Raw genomic sequence first — 16,354 nt, forward strand, 5'->3', positions numbered from 1 at the left:
TGGAAAGGAACTGGGGACCCTACCACGTACTCACTCCAAGAGCATCACAACATGAAAACTACAATTAAGTATCATGCTGTGACCACGGCGGCTCAAACATGAACCTACCGTTAAAAAAATATATATGTGTGTGTGTGTGTAGAGAAAGAGAGAGAGAAACGGACGTAAATGAAAATATAAGATAAAAAACAACAGCTCATATTCACAAAATGCATACTCCACAGAGATCAGATACAAAGCTTGTAAGCTTAGTTACAATGAAACGTAACGAAATACTTTACTCATACAGCGGATGATATACACCAAAGACTATAAGAGGAACAGTACTCGTAACGGTAATGTGAAAAAAAGCTTAAAGAGCGGCTTTTTTTCTCTCTTTTTTAGATGAAGGTATGATATACATATATGGGTGATTTCTTTTGTAATTTTCATTATTTGTGATTTGATATACTTGAAAATCTATAGGAATTAGTTACTGGTGACAAAAATGGGTGATAAACAGACGGTAAAATATTTTTGGCAGTTAAAGAATTTGTAAAGGAAATTAATTTAAAACTAAAATCACTTTTCTCTTTCGACATTTAATATCTTACATAGTGTTTAGAGACATTTTGTTATACTAAAGTTAATGCTGAGACCTAATACTCGATATAGACATAGATATTTATAAACAGGTAAACATGCCTTTGATAGTAATGAATCATAGATCGAAATGAGAGTTGGTAACTTTTTCAAAATTATCAAAATATAAGTCTAAAAGACAACCACACATATATATGCGTATAAGTTAAGCTTGGCCACAAAATTCAAGTTTATTAGGTGCATATAATACCTTCTCCCCATAGCGAATGTCTAAATTCGATAAGAAGCGTAAATATCAGTTCTCACACTTTCCTTAATTTGGAGATCTGTTCATCTAGAATAGCAACCATAGAGATAACGTTTTTTTCGTGAGAATATCTTTGGAAATGCAGTCTATTGATTATTGAAATCTGTTTTCAAGAATAAAATGGAATATATCTAATATATAAATTCTTTATTCTTTCCATAGCATGTATTCGTCCCAGCCGGCGAAAAGGGCACTGTGGAATGGATCATTTCTTACACCCACTTCACCCATGTGCACACACTTTTATGTACAATGCATGTAGATGCATAATTATGTGTGTGTGTGTGTGTGTGTGCGCGTGTGTGCGTGTGTGTGTGGTGTGTGTGTGAGTATAAGGAATATGTAATTCTCAAAACATATCATAGATTTCATTTGGCTGTCAGTTAAACGTAACTTGGAATGAGCGCGCGCATCGCCGCTGTTATGTGTATCTTTGTTCATAAGTTCTTTTATATGTTCTTGCGTATGGATGTTAGGTCAGGTACAGCTAATAATGTAACACTAATGTAGAGAATACATCAGTAACAAACTTTACAAGGGGTAATAGAAAAATGCATTTTCTAGTTCAATATGTTTTCATTCGTTTCCACCGCAGCATCGTTTATCCAACGTCATAAATACTATAAATATCACAGCTCGCTTATTCTATTTACTGAGGCTGGCCGTACAGTCTGGTGGGTGCGGGGGCAGAAGCCTGAGCCTCAGCACGTTCACGGGCGGCGTCTTCCTCGGCGGCGAAGGCGATCTGGTCGAGGACGAACTGAGGGATAGGGTGGGGGAACTCGGGAGCCACGGGCAGGTGGGCGCCCTGGGGCTGGAAGCCGTTCTCGTTGGCCACGAACTTGATCTCGATCAGAGAACCGTCAGGCGCGGTGTAACTAGAATAGTTACAGAAGTAATAAATTAGTGACAACTTATTTTAAGCGGACGTGACCTTAATTGCCTTAAACGTAACCGTTTAAGCAATGTCTTCAGAAAAGAGACTGCATCTATTCAAATATGAGTTTCTCTCACTTGCATCAATCAGATATTCAATAAAAGCATTACTCACGAGTATTGGCCTGCCTTGACGATGGCGCCGTCGGGACCGTCAGGAGAGCCAGACTGGGACATGGAGATTCCGTTGGCAGTCTCCACGTCGAGGTTGTACCTTCCGTCGTCCTCGTGGACGCGATCGTCCCTCAGGATAGGAATGAACTTGATCATCTCAGCGGACTCATCGCGGCTGGAGGCGGCGGGGGCGAGGTAGGTCGGGGCAGGGGTCTCGTAGGCGTACTGGGGGGCGGCGACGGCCACAGCGGCCACACAGGCGAGGATTGCCTAAAAACAACATGTTGCTGAACTTCACACATTGAAGATCTTTCAAACAGAAATTTTAATTTGGTAATCTATTTACTAATATGAAATAAGAGTGAAATATAGTACCAAGACTCAGTATTTAAGGTTTTAGATATATATATTGAACTTGATAATCTAATTATATATCATGCAAATAAGAAGGATATATAACAGCGTGACTCAGTATTTTGAAAGTTAAAGTTATATCACCAATTGTTCTGAATATGAAAATAATGTACAAATGAGTATTCTCTCGGCCAAAGAAAGGAAGGACAAACCAAACAATATATAAAGTTAACTTGTGATACGTACGAATTTCATGCTGCTACTTTAGGCGTGCGACTGATGCTCCCAGTTGGACGGTCGAGAGTTTATATAGTCCTTGAGTGACCTTTATCCTGGCCGACCATTCGTCGGTTTGTGTGCGGATGCGTATGACCTTGAAAACTTTTCATATCTACAGCTTTAAATATATATATATATATATATATATATATATATATATATATATTATATATATATGGTGTGTGTGTGTGTGTGTGTGTGTGTGTGTGTGTGGGTGTGTGTGTGTGTGTGTGTGCCTATATACGTCTTTATTTTATTTTTTTTTTTTTTAATCATATATATATATATATACATATATATAAATATATATATATACATATATATAAATATATATTATATATATATATATATATATATATATATATATATATATATATTATATATATATATATATATATATATATATGAGAAAAGTTCTGTATCTCGATATCATAACATATCTCTCTCGCATTCTAAGAATGTGGAAATATGTAACATGGAAGAAAAAACCCACAATACAAAAACCAGATTTATTGAAAAAATATGTAACATACATATTTATATACATATATTATTATGTATAAATATACATATATATATATATATATATATATATATATATATATATATAATATAATGAGTGTGTATGTACATATACATATTCAAAGAGAGAGGAGAGATGGAGATGTGTTTTGGCTATCGAGATACACAGCACCTGTTTACTTATGTGAATATATGTAGGTAGGTTGATAGAAAAAAAAAAAAAAATGTAGCAAGTACTGGAACATCAGATGCTAAAATAAGTTATAAGCTTAAATAAGATTAACAGCTGTCTATAATGTAAGATTTCACTCATGTCATAGAGAGGAGGGTATGCATGAAAAAACAATACTATGCGAATAAAAAGAAAAGAAAATGAATAAACATTTTTCTGATAAATATATGGTATATATTAAGGATTTTTTATGCCTTGTATTACATAACCTTGTAAATTATTCTCTAGCAAATGATAAAGACTATTTTGTCTGTCAAGAATAGGTAAATGGACAGACAAAGAAATGGTCATTAAAGAATTCAATAACAGACTTCAATCTTGGACTACAATTACACTTTATAGTTCATTATACTCTATTTCTAGATTCCAGAGTTAATGCAGAGACCTTTAATATATGTAGCTGGTTAAGTTGGCGAAAAAATACATAGATTAGATTGATAAGGAAGTTAGAAGACAAAAGATGAACAAGCATTATGTATATTTCCAAGTAACAAATGATACGTCTAAATAAAGCACAGTAATATTTACAAAAGGAAAATTATTACATTTCAGATCTGAAAGGCAATGGTATTTTTATAGATATATATAAATAGACATGGCACTTCCTATCTCCCATTAGGAAGTATGAAACTTCGAAAACAAGTACAAATACAGCAGTTTCATTGTCTTTAATACAAAGATCTAGTCACATTGATCAATTGATATATATATATATATATATATATATATATATATATATATATATATATATAGAGAGAGAGAGAGAGAGAGAGAGAGAGAGAGAGAGGAGAGAGAGAGAGAGAGATAGCATGGCATTTTTTATCCCAGTCCACTGAATCACCATAATAATTTCGAGTACAAAATTAATCAATTTTAACATTTACATCCCGTATCCTTCACTGAAATACAAAGTTGGTCCTGGCAGCTGTGATTTAAGAGCACATCTTAATATCCACAGCCATACGGAATAAAGAATAAGAAAATGTACACACACACACACGTACGTATACACATATGTATATATACACAAATATGTATATATACATATATGTATATATGTGTGTGCACGCATGTGTGCCTATATGAGTGTGTATTTGTGGATTTGGTATAGATAGACAAACAGAAATGCAGACAAAAAACATTTATTGTCGAAAAGTTGGGTATTTTCTCCTTGCCGGATAGAGGACAAAAAGAGCATAGTGCGACTATACAGTATCCTTTATTTAGACACTCCTTATATGTGATTTACTCAAACGTGTATTTTGTGTGTATATACATATATACAACATATGTCAATGTGACTTACCATGTATAGTATACATTTGTAAAGAATAAACGCAACCTTTATATCATGATGGCCTCAAGATACATAGGATTTTTTTAAATCTTTTATTAAACACGTGTAATTTTACATATTTGTACGTGCCTTGTGTTGTGTGTGGTGAAAGGTTATCATGTACACCACACTGAGTAACAATAATGTAGAGAAAATAAGTGATTAAAGAATGAATGTTCTAAAGAAATATATTTCTTATTGAAATAACTTTATTCGTCTTAGCAAAAGGTTTATTCAGCATCATAATACAATAAATATCAAAAGTCCCAGCCATCTCTCTACAGAAGCTGGCCATACATATATCACTGTTTATGTAAGTTAATGTATGTATATATACATGTATGTAAATGCCATTGTTATTATATATATATTATATATATATATATATATATATATATATATATATATATATATATATATATATATATATATATACATATAATATAAGTATGTATATAAATGTGAATATGTATATATATACATGTATGTATACATATACATATGTATATATATCCTCTTTGTACCCATATATGTGTGTGTGCATATGTATATCATTGTCTGTTTGTGTATACATACACACACACACACACTGATATATGTTTGTATGCATATACAGTAAATATGTGTCTCTATACACACACGTGTGCAGTGATAGCACTCTTGTCTAGCAATCTTGTTGACCTGTGTTCAATTCTCGCGCCGCCAGTGAATGGTAGCCATGGCTATTCCTTGCACATAGGGGGTAGTTTAGAACCGCAATAAACTGAAAGCCATAATTTGACTGAAGTCGCAAAAGCCTGTCACACTGAACCCTAAATTATTATTAAGTATATCTATATACATATCTGTCTATATATCTATGTCCAAGGCTGTAATTCTCATTTCCATTATTTACAGTTATATACATAACGTACTTATAATTAAACAGATTTATAAGTTTGGTAAAAACACAATGGCATACAGTCTACCTTTAAGATTGCAATTACATCATATAGATAATAAACACGAGATGAAATAAAAAGCGTGATCCATTGTCCTCATCTTTTCATGGACGTCAATAGACCATCATTTATGTAAATACTTTTTCTTCTTCATTGCAGTCAGGTAATTAGATAAATTTCTATACTAAAATCAGTCATTGTGATTCGTGCATTTCACTGAAATGCTCAATAATTTGCAAACGCAGAAGTAAAAATATGAAATATAATTCAAACAGAAACTTACTTGATTTTGATAGCAGTGTGATAAGTGCGAAATATAGACAAGGCTAATCAAAATTTCTATTAACGGATTTTTTTTCCCTACATGGAAAATACCTTTTGATCGACAGTAAGTAGTAAATCATTTGGGAGGTGACTTTTACAGATATATATGTCTATATATCAATGTGTGTCTGTATATATATATATATATATATATATATATATATATATATATATATATATATATATATATGAATATATAGAGAGATAAATTTATATATGTGTATGTTTGTATGTAGCGAGTGCATATCCAAGTCTAAGCGTAATCTACATTCATTATAAATCGTATATATACACATATGTAGTTAACACATATCTCAGTTTAAGTGTACATCTACGTTCATTATGTATCGTATACGTATACAAACATGAATTAAATGTATGGAGTACTTCGATAACAGAAGACAGTCCCAAAGAGAAACAGGAAATGATCCAAATTCTTTTATTCGTTTCAGCATAGCGTCGTTTAATGAATATCATAAATATAAATATCACAGATTTCAGCCATCATTCTACTGAGGCTGGCCGTAAAGCCTGGTGGGTGCGGGGGCGGAAGCCTGAGCCTCAGCACGTTCACGGGCGGCGTCTTCCTCGGCGGCGAAGGCGATCTGGTCGAGGACGAACTGAGGGATCGGGTGGGGGAACTCGGGAGCCACGGGCAGGTGGGCGCCCTGGGGCTGAAAGCCGTTTTCGTTGGCCACAAACTGATCTCGATCAGAGAGCGTCAGGTGCGGTATAACTGGAACATTTATAGCAGGGAAGATATAGTAACTGATATTTATGCGTGTCTTAGTTCTATACGGAATCACGTGATACTTTCTTGAATATGATCTGAAGCGACATTAAGAGACCTAATCATTACATTCTAGCGTTTACTTGGTTTGTAAAAGTAAAATAAATAAATAAAATAGATAAATGAAATAAATATATAAATAAGATAAAAAACTTTTGTGTGTGTGTGTGTGTGTCTTTTAACACTTCACTCAAATGTGTCAATCTATTACAGAGGTTGAATTACTTACGAGTATTGGCCTGCCTTGACGATGGCGCCGTCGGGACCGTCAGGAGAGCCGGACTGGGACATGGAGATGCCGTTCGTTAGCAGTCTCTCAGGATAGGAACGAACTTGATCACCTCAGCGGACTCATCACGGCTGGAAGCGGCGGGGGCGAGGTAGGTCGGGGCAGGGGTGTCATAGGCGTACTGGGGGGCGGCTACGGCCACGGCGGCCACGCAGGCGAGGATCACCTGAAACCGAGGATAAATACTTGAATTGCATGCATGCGAAAATACGACTATAAACAAGAGCACTTTTGTATCCATAGAAAATTAGGAATTAGCATGCTATTCAAATATTTCTATGAAGGAAAATGGCATCACTCTTCATAGAATATATATGGAACTGTATCGATACGTTGGTTCATATGAATATATCATTTAGTGTTGTAGATGTCAAATGCGAGGATTGTCCTGATCACAAATATGAAGCAATAAAAAATCTTGGCTAATGTAAAAAAAAAAAATAAAATAAAAATAAAAGAATGAGACACCCACGACTTTCATGTTGGTAGTTTAGTCTGCGACTGATGCTCCAGTCATGTGGCCGAGAGTTTATTTAGTCCCTGTGTGACCTTTATCCCGCCAGACCATTCGTCGGTTTGTGTACGGGAGGGTGCGACCTTGAAACCTAACTATCCTAATACCAATCTTTCAATAAAGCTAGTATGTGATAGATAGGAATATATGCATATATATATATATATATATATATATATATATATATATATATATATATATATATATATATATAAATTTATAGATTATATGTGCATATCACGTTGGTGTGTAAATGTATGTATATATATATATACATAGATATATAATTATTATCATTATTACATATATATTTTATATATACCTGCGTATATATACATATCACTGTATGTGTTTTATGTATATTTGATTATATATATATAAATTACTTATATATAAAATTATATGTGTATATAATTATATAAATATATAGGCTAAATAGGTAGACATATATGTGTATACATATATATAATTCTCTGTGTATACGTATGTATATATCTATATATTCTTAGTATATAAGTAAATATGTATATATGTACATCTATATGTATATATATCGTCTTTGTACTACATATGTGTATGTGTGCATATGTATATCATTGTCTGTGTGCGTATACATAAACATCTACACAATCTTACATATATGTATATGTATACGCATACAGATGTATGTTTGTATGTATATACAATATATATGTGTGTGTGTTTGTGTCCATACACACACGGGTGCTGTGGAGTAATAGCGTTCTCGTCATGCAATCTTGCTGACCTGCGTTCAATTCTCGCGCCGCCAGTGTATGGTAGCCTAGGCTATTCCTTGTACATAGGCAGTAGTTTAGAATCACAATAAACAAGCAGCCATATTTTGATTGAAGTCATAAAACCCTGTCACACCAAACCCTAAATTATCATTATTAAGTATATCTATATACATATCTATCTATATCTATCTATCAGTTTTTCGAGCCAAGGCTGTAATTATGTTTCTCATATTCATTATTTACAATTATATACACAACATGCTTAAGATTCAAACAGATTTACAAGTTGATAAATAAACATGATATAGAGCCCTACATTTAATATTTGCAGTTCTTTACATCATATAGAACATTAAACATATGAAATAAAATGCATGATCCATGGTTCTCATCTATTCATGGACGTCGGTAGACCATCAGTTATGTAGATACTTTCTTTTTCTTCATTGTATTCAGCTAATTCAGTCAAATGTGATACGTGCATTCACTGAATACAACATATATATATATATATATATATATATATATATATATATATATATTATATATATATATATATATATATATATATATATATATATATATATATATATATATATATATATATATATATATATATATATATATATATATATATATCTATATATATATATATATATATATATATATATATATCTTTATATATATGTATATATATATATATATATATATATATAATATATATGTTGTATTCAGTGAAATGCACGTATCACATTTGACTGAATTAGCTGAATACAATGAAGAAAAAGAAAGTATCTACAAACTGATGGTCTACGACGTCCATGAAAAATGAGAACCATGGATCATGCATTTTATTTCATATCATGTTTAATGTTCTATATGATGTAAGGAACTGCAAATATTAAATGTAGGGCTCTATATCAATGTTTATTTATCAAACTTGTAAATCTGTTTGAATCTTAAGCATGTTGTGTATATAATTGTAAATAATGAATATGAGAAACATAATTACAGCCTTGGCTCGAAAAACTGATAGATAGATATAGATAGATATGTATATAGATATACTTAATAATGATAATTTAGGGTTTGGTGTGACAGGGTTTTATGACTTCAATCAAAATATGGCTGCTTGTTTATTGTGATTCTAAACTACTGCCTATGTACAAGGAATAGCCTAGGCTACCGTACACTGGCGGCGCGAGAATTGAACGCAGGTCAGCAAGATTGCATGACGAGAACGCTATTACTCCACAGCACCCGTGTGTGTATGGACACAAACACACACACATATATATTGTATATACATACAAACATACATCTGTATGCGTATACATATACATATATGTAAGATTGTGTAGATGTTTATGTATACGCACACAGACAATGATATACATATGCACACACACATATGTAAGTACAAAGACGATATATATACATATAGATGTACATATATACATATTTACTTATATACTAAGAATATATAGATATATACATACGTATATACACAGAGAATTATATATATGTATACACATATATGTCTACCTATTTAGCCTATATATATATATATAATTATATACACATATAATTTTATATATAAGTAATTTATATATATATAAATCAAATATACATAAACACACATACAGTGATATGCACATATAAATCTATAAATTTATATATATATATATATATATATATATATATATATATGTATATATATATATATATGAGTGTGTATATATTTACATATGTATGGATACAAATATGTATATAAATATATTCATTCGTGTACATATATATATATATATATATATATATATATATATATATATATATATATATATATATATGTATATATTCCTATCTATCACATACTAGCTTTAATTAAAAGATTGGTATTAGGATAGTTAGGTTTCAAGGTCGCACCCTCCCGTACACAAACCGACGAATGGTCTGGCGGGATAAAGGTCACACAGGGACTAAATAAACTCTCGGCCACATGACTGGAGCATCAGTCGCAGACTAAACTACCAACATGAAAGTCGTGGGTGTCTCATTCTTTTATTTTTATTTTATTTATTTTTTTTTACATTAGCCAAGATTTTTTATTGCTTCATATTTGTGATCAGGACAATCCTCGCATTTGACATCTACAACACTAAACTGACATATTCATATGAAACCAACGTATCGATACAGTTTCATATATATTCTATGAAGAGTGATGCCATTTTCCTTCATAGAAATATTTGAATAGCATGCTAATTCCTAATTTTCTATGGATACAAAAGTGCTCTTGTTTATAGTCGTATTTTCGCATGCATGCAATTCAAGTATTTATCCTCGGTTTCAGGTGATCCTCGCCTGCGTGGCCGCCGTGGCCGTAGCCGCCCCCCAGTACGCCTATGACACCCCTGCCCCGACCTACCTCGCCCCCGCCGCTTCCAGCCGTGATGAGTCCGCTGAGGTGATCAAGTTCGTTCCTATCCTGAGAGACGATCGCGTCCACGAGGACGACGGAAGGTACAACCTCGATGTGGAGACTGCTAACGGCATCTCCATGTCCCAGTCCGGCTCTCCTGACGGTCCCGACGGCGCCATCGTCAAGGCAGGCCAATACTCGTAAGTAATTCAACCTCTGTAATAGATTGACACATTTGAGTGAAGTGTTAAAAGACACACACACACACACAAAAGTTTTTATTTTATTTATTTATTTATTTCATCTATCTATTTTATTTATTTATTTTATTTTTACAAACCAAGTAAACGCTAGAATGTAATGATTAGGTCTCTTAAAGTCGCTTCAGATCATATTCAAGAAAGTATCACGTGATTCCGTATAGAACTCATACACGCATAAATATCAGTTACTATATCTTCCCTGCTATAAATGTTCCAGTTATACCGCACCTGACGGCTCTCTGATCGAGATCAAGTTTGTGGCCAACGAAAACGGCTTTCCAGCCTCAGGGCGCCCACCTGCCCGTGGCTCCCGAGTTCCCCCACCCGATCCCTCAGTTCGTCCTCGACCAGATCGCCTTCGCCGCCGAGGAAGACGCCGCCCGTGAACGTGCTGAGGCTCAGGCTTCCGCCCCCGCACCCACCAGGCTTTACGGCCAGCCTCAGTAGAATGATGGCTGAAATCTGTGATATTTATATTTATGATATTCATTAAACGACGCTATGCTGAAACGAATAAAAGAATTTGGATCATTTCCTGTTTCTCTTTGGGACTGTCTTCTGTTATCGAAGTACTCCATACATTTAATTCATGTTTGTATACGTATACGATACATAATGAACGTAGATGTACACTTAAACTGAGATATGTGTTAACTACATATGTGTATATATACGATTTATAATGAATGTAGATTACGCTTAGACTTGGATATGCACTCGCTACATACAAACATACACATATATAAATTTATGTCTCTATATATATATATATATATATATATATATATATATATATATATATATATATATATATATATATACAGACACACATTGATATATAGACATATATATCTGTAAAAGTCACCTCCCAAATTATTTACTACTTACTGTCGATCAAAAGGTATTTTCCATGTAGGGGAAAAAAAATCCGTTAATAGAAATTTAGATTTGCCTTGTCTATATTTCGCACTTTTCACACTGCTATCAAAATCAAGTAAGTTTCTGTTTGAATTATATTTCATATTTTTACTTCTGCGTTTGCAAATTATTGAGCATTTCGGTGAAATGCACGAATCACAAATGACTGATTTTAGTATAGAAATTTATTCTAATTAGCTGACTGCAATGAAGAAGAAAAAAAGTATTTACATAAATGATGGTCTATTGACGTCCATGAAAAGATGAGGACAATGGATCACGCTTTTTATTTCATCTCGTGTTTATTATTCTATATGATGTAATAATGCAAATCTTAAATGTAGGACTGTATGCCAATGTTTATTTACCAAACTTATAAATATGTTTAAATTATAAGTAAGTTATGTATATAACTGTAAATAATGGAAATGAGAATTACAGCCTTGGACATAGATATATAGACAGATATATATATATATTAATAATAATTTAGGGTTCGGTGTGACAGGCTTTTGCGACTTCAGTCAAATTATGGCTTTCTATTTATTGCGATTCTAAACTAACGCTTATGAGCAAGGAATAGCCATGGCTACCATTCACTGGCGGTGCGAGAATTGAACGCAGGTCAACAAGATTGCTAGACAAGAGTGCTATCACTGCACACGTGTGTGTATAGAGACACATATTTACTGTATATACATACAAACATATATCAGTGTGTGTGTATGTGTATGTATACACAGACAATGATATACACATGCACACACCCATATATGGGTACAAAGAATATATATATATACATATATGTATATATATACATATTCACATTTATATACATACTTATATGTATATGTATATATATATATATATATATATATATATATATATATATATATATATATATATATATATATATATATATTATATTGATATAATCATACATATATTTTCTATAAGTGCACACACATACCGTGATATATGTATATATACATATATATGTTTATACATGTATATATATATATATACATATATATATGTATATAATATATATATAATAACAATGGCATTTACATACATGTATATATACATACATTAACTTACATAAACAGTGATATATGTATGGCCAGCTTCTGTAGAGAGATGGCTGGGACCTTTGATATTTATTGTATTATGATGCTGAATAAACCTTTTGCTAAAACGAATAAAGTTATTTCAATAAGAAATATATTTCTTTAGATCATCTTCTTTTAATCACTTATTTTCTCTACATTATTGTTACTGAGTGTGGTGTACATGATAACCTTTCACCACACACAAACACAAGGCACGTACAAATATGTAAAATTACACGTGTTTAATAAAAAGATTTAAAAAAATCCTATGTATCTTGAGGCCATCATGATATAAAGGTTGCGTTATTCTTTACAAATGTATACTATACATGGTAAGTCACATTGACATATGTGTATATATGTATATACACACAAAAATACACGTTTGAGTAAATCACATATAAGGAGTGTCTAAATAAAGGATACTGGTATAGTCGCACTATGCTCTTTTTGTCCTCTATCCGGCAAGGAGAAAAATACCCAACTTTTCGACAATAAATGTTTTTTGTCTGCATTTCTGTTTGTCTATCTATACACAAATCCACAAATACACACTCATATAGGCACACATGCGTGCACACACATATATACATATATGTATATATACATATTTGTGTATATATACATATGTGTATACGTACGTGTGTGTGTGTGTACATTTTCTTATTCTTTATTCCGTATGGCTGTGGATATTAAGATGTGCTCTTAAATCACAGCTGCCAGGACCAACTTTGTATTTCAGTGAAGGATACGGGATGTAAATGTTAAAATTGATTAATTTTGTACTCGAAAATTAATTATGGTGATTCAGTGGACTGGGATAAAAAATGCCATGCTATCTCTCTCTCTCTCTCTCTCTCTCTCTCTCTCTCTCTCTCTCTCTCTCTCTATATATATATATATATATATATATATATATATATATATATATATATCAATTGATCAATGTGACTAGATCTTTGTATTAAAGACAATGAAACTGCTGTATTTGTACTTGTTTTCGAAGTTTCATACTTCCTAATGGGAGATAGGAAGTGCCATGTCTATTTATATATATCTATAAAAATACCATTGCCTTTCAGATCTGAAATGTAATAATTTTCCTTTTGTAAATATTACTGTGCTTTATTTAGACGTATCATTTGTTACTTGGAAATATACATAATGCTTGTTCATCTTTTGTCTTCTAACTTCCTTATCAATCTAATCTATGTATTTTTTCGCCAACTTAACCAGCTACATATATTAAAGGTCTCTGCATTAACTCTGGAATCTAGAAATAGAGTATAATGAACTATAAAGTGTAATTGTAGTCCAAGATTGAAGTCTGTTATTGAATTCTTTAATGACCATTTCTTTGTCTGTCCATTTACCTATTCTTGACAGACAAAATAGTCTTTATCATTTGCTAGAGAATAATTTACAAGGTTATGTAATACAAGGCATAAAAAATCCTTAATATATACCATATATTTATCAGAAAAATGTTTATTCATTTTCTTTTCTTTTTATTCGCATAGTATTGTTTTTTCATGCATACCCTCCTCTCTATGACATGAGTGAAATCTTACATTATAGACAGCTGTTAATCTTATTTAAGCTTATAACTTATTTTAGCATCTGATGTTCCAGTACTTGCTACATTTTTTTTTTTTTTTTCTATCAACCTACCTACATATATTCACATAAGTAAACAGGTGCTGTGTATCTCGATAGCCAAAACACATCTCCATCTCTCTCTCTCTTTGAATATGTATATGTACATACATACTCATTATATTATATATATATATATATATATATATATATATATATATGTATGTATATTTATACATATATATATGTATATAAATATGTATGTTACATATTTTTTCAATAAATCTGGTTTTTGTATTGTGGGTTTTTTCTTCCATGTTACATATTTCCACATTCTTAGAATGCGAGAGAGATATGTTATGATATCGAGATACAGAACTTTTCTCATATATATATATATATATATATATATATATATATATATATATATATACATATATATATATATATATATATATATATATATATATATTTATATATATGTATATATATATATTTATATATATGTATATATATATATATAATGATTAAAAAAAAAAAAAAATAAAAATAAAGACGTATATAGGCACACACACACACACACACACACACACACACACACACACACACACACACACACACACACACATATATATATATATATATATATATATATATATATATATATATATATATATATATTAAAGCTGTAGATATGAAAAGTTTTCAAGGTCATACGCATCCGCACACAAACCGACGAATGGTCGGCCAGGATAAAGGTCACTCAAGGACTATATAAACTCTCGACCGTCCAACTGGGAGCATCAGTCGCACGCCTAAAGTAGCAGCATGAAATTCGTACGTATCACAAGTTAACTTTATATATTGTTTGGTTTGTCCTTCCTTTCTTTGGCCGAGAGAATACTCATTTGTACATTATTTTCATATTCAGAACAATTGGTGATATAACTTTAACTTTCAAAATACTGAGTCACGCTGTTATATATCCTTCTTATTTGCATGATATATAATTAGATTATCAAGTTCAATATATATATCTAAAACCTTAAAATACTGAGTCTTGGTACTATATTTCACTCTTATTTTCATATTATGTAAATAGATTACCAAATTAAAATTTCTGTTTGAAAGATCTTCAATGTGTGAAGTTCAGCAACATGTTGTTTTTAGGCAATCCTCGCCTGTGTGGCCGCTGTGGCCGTCGCCGCCCCCCAGTACGCCTACGAGACCCCTGCCCCGACCTACCTCGCCCCCGCCGCCTCCAGCCGCGATGAGTCCGCTGAGATGATCAAGTTCATTCCTATCCTGAGGGACGATCGCGTCCACGAGGACGACGGAAGGTACAACCTCGACGTGGAGACTGCCAACGGAATCTCCATGTCCCAGTCTGGCTCTCCTGACGGTCCCGACGGCGCCATCGTCAAGGCAGGCCAATACTCGTGAGTAATGCTTTTATTGAATATCTGATTGATGCAAGTGAGAGAAACTCATATTTGAATAGATGCAGTCTCTTTTCTGAAGACATTGCTTAAACGGTTACGTTTAAGGCAATTAAGGTCACGTCCGCTTAAAATAAGTTGTCACTAATTTATTACTTCTGTAACTATTCTAGTTACACCGCGCCTGACGGTTCTCTGATCGAGATCAAGTTCGTGGCCAACGAGAACGGCTTCCAGCCCCAGGGCGCCCACCTGCCCGTGGCTCCCGAGTTCCCCCACCCTATCCCTCAGTTCGTCCTCGACCAGATCGCCTTCGCCGCCAGAAA

At 32.7% G+C, this 16,354-nt stretch overlaps 1 protein-coding gene and 2 pseudogenes across 1 annotated transcript; 1 reads left to right on the forward strand and 2 right to left on the reverse strand.

Annotated features, from left to right (window-relative positions):
- Positions 1–1,445: 1,445 nt before the first annotated feature.
- Positions 1,446–2,587, reverse strand: LOC119576874 (cuticle protein CP14.6-like). The gene is made up of 3 exons (XM_037924525.1): positions 2,540–2,587; positions 1,941–2,209; positions 1,446–1,767 (listed from the first exon to the last, which is right to left on the reverse strand). Exons 1-3 carry the CDS (start codon positions 2,546–2,548, stop codon positions 1,539–1,541), a joined length of 507 nt encoding a protein of 168 aa, XP_037780453.1. The 5' UTR covers positions 2,549–2,587; the 3' UTR covers positions 1,446–1,538.
- Positions 2,588–6,416: 3,829 nt separating this feature from the next.
- LOC119576876 overlaps positions 6,417–16,354 on the reverse strand; it is a 10,768-nt pseudogene continuing 830 nt past the window's right edge.
- On the forward strand, positions 10,220–11,430 carry LOC119576873 (annotated as a pseudogene).

This window comes from Penaeus monodon, chromosome 9, assembly GCF_015228065.2.
Source record: "Penaeus monodon isolate SGIC_2016 chromosome 9, NSTDA_Pmon_1, whole genome shotgun sequence".
Lineage (NCBI taxonomy): Eukaryota > Metazoa > Arthropoda > Malacostraca > Decapoda > Penaeidae > Penaeus > Penaeus monodon.

Bases quoted from the DNA above. Each gene is read 5' to 3' on its own strand.
- LOC119576874 (XM_037924525.1), bottom strand. The intron at 1,768-1,940 runs GTGAGTAATGCT...TAACTATTCTAG, and splicing joins GTCAAGGCAGGCCAATACTC to TTACACCGCGCCTGACGGTT.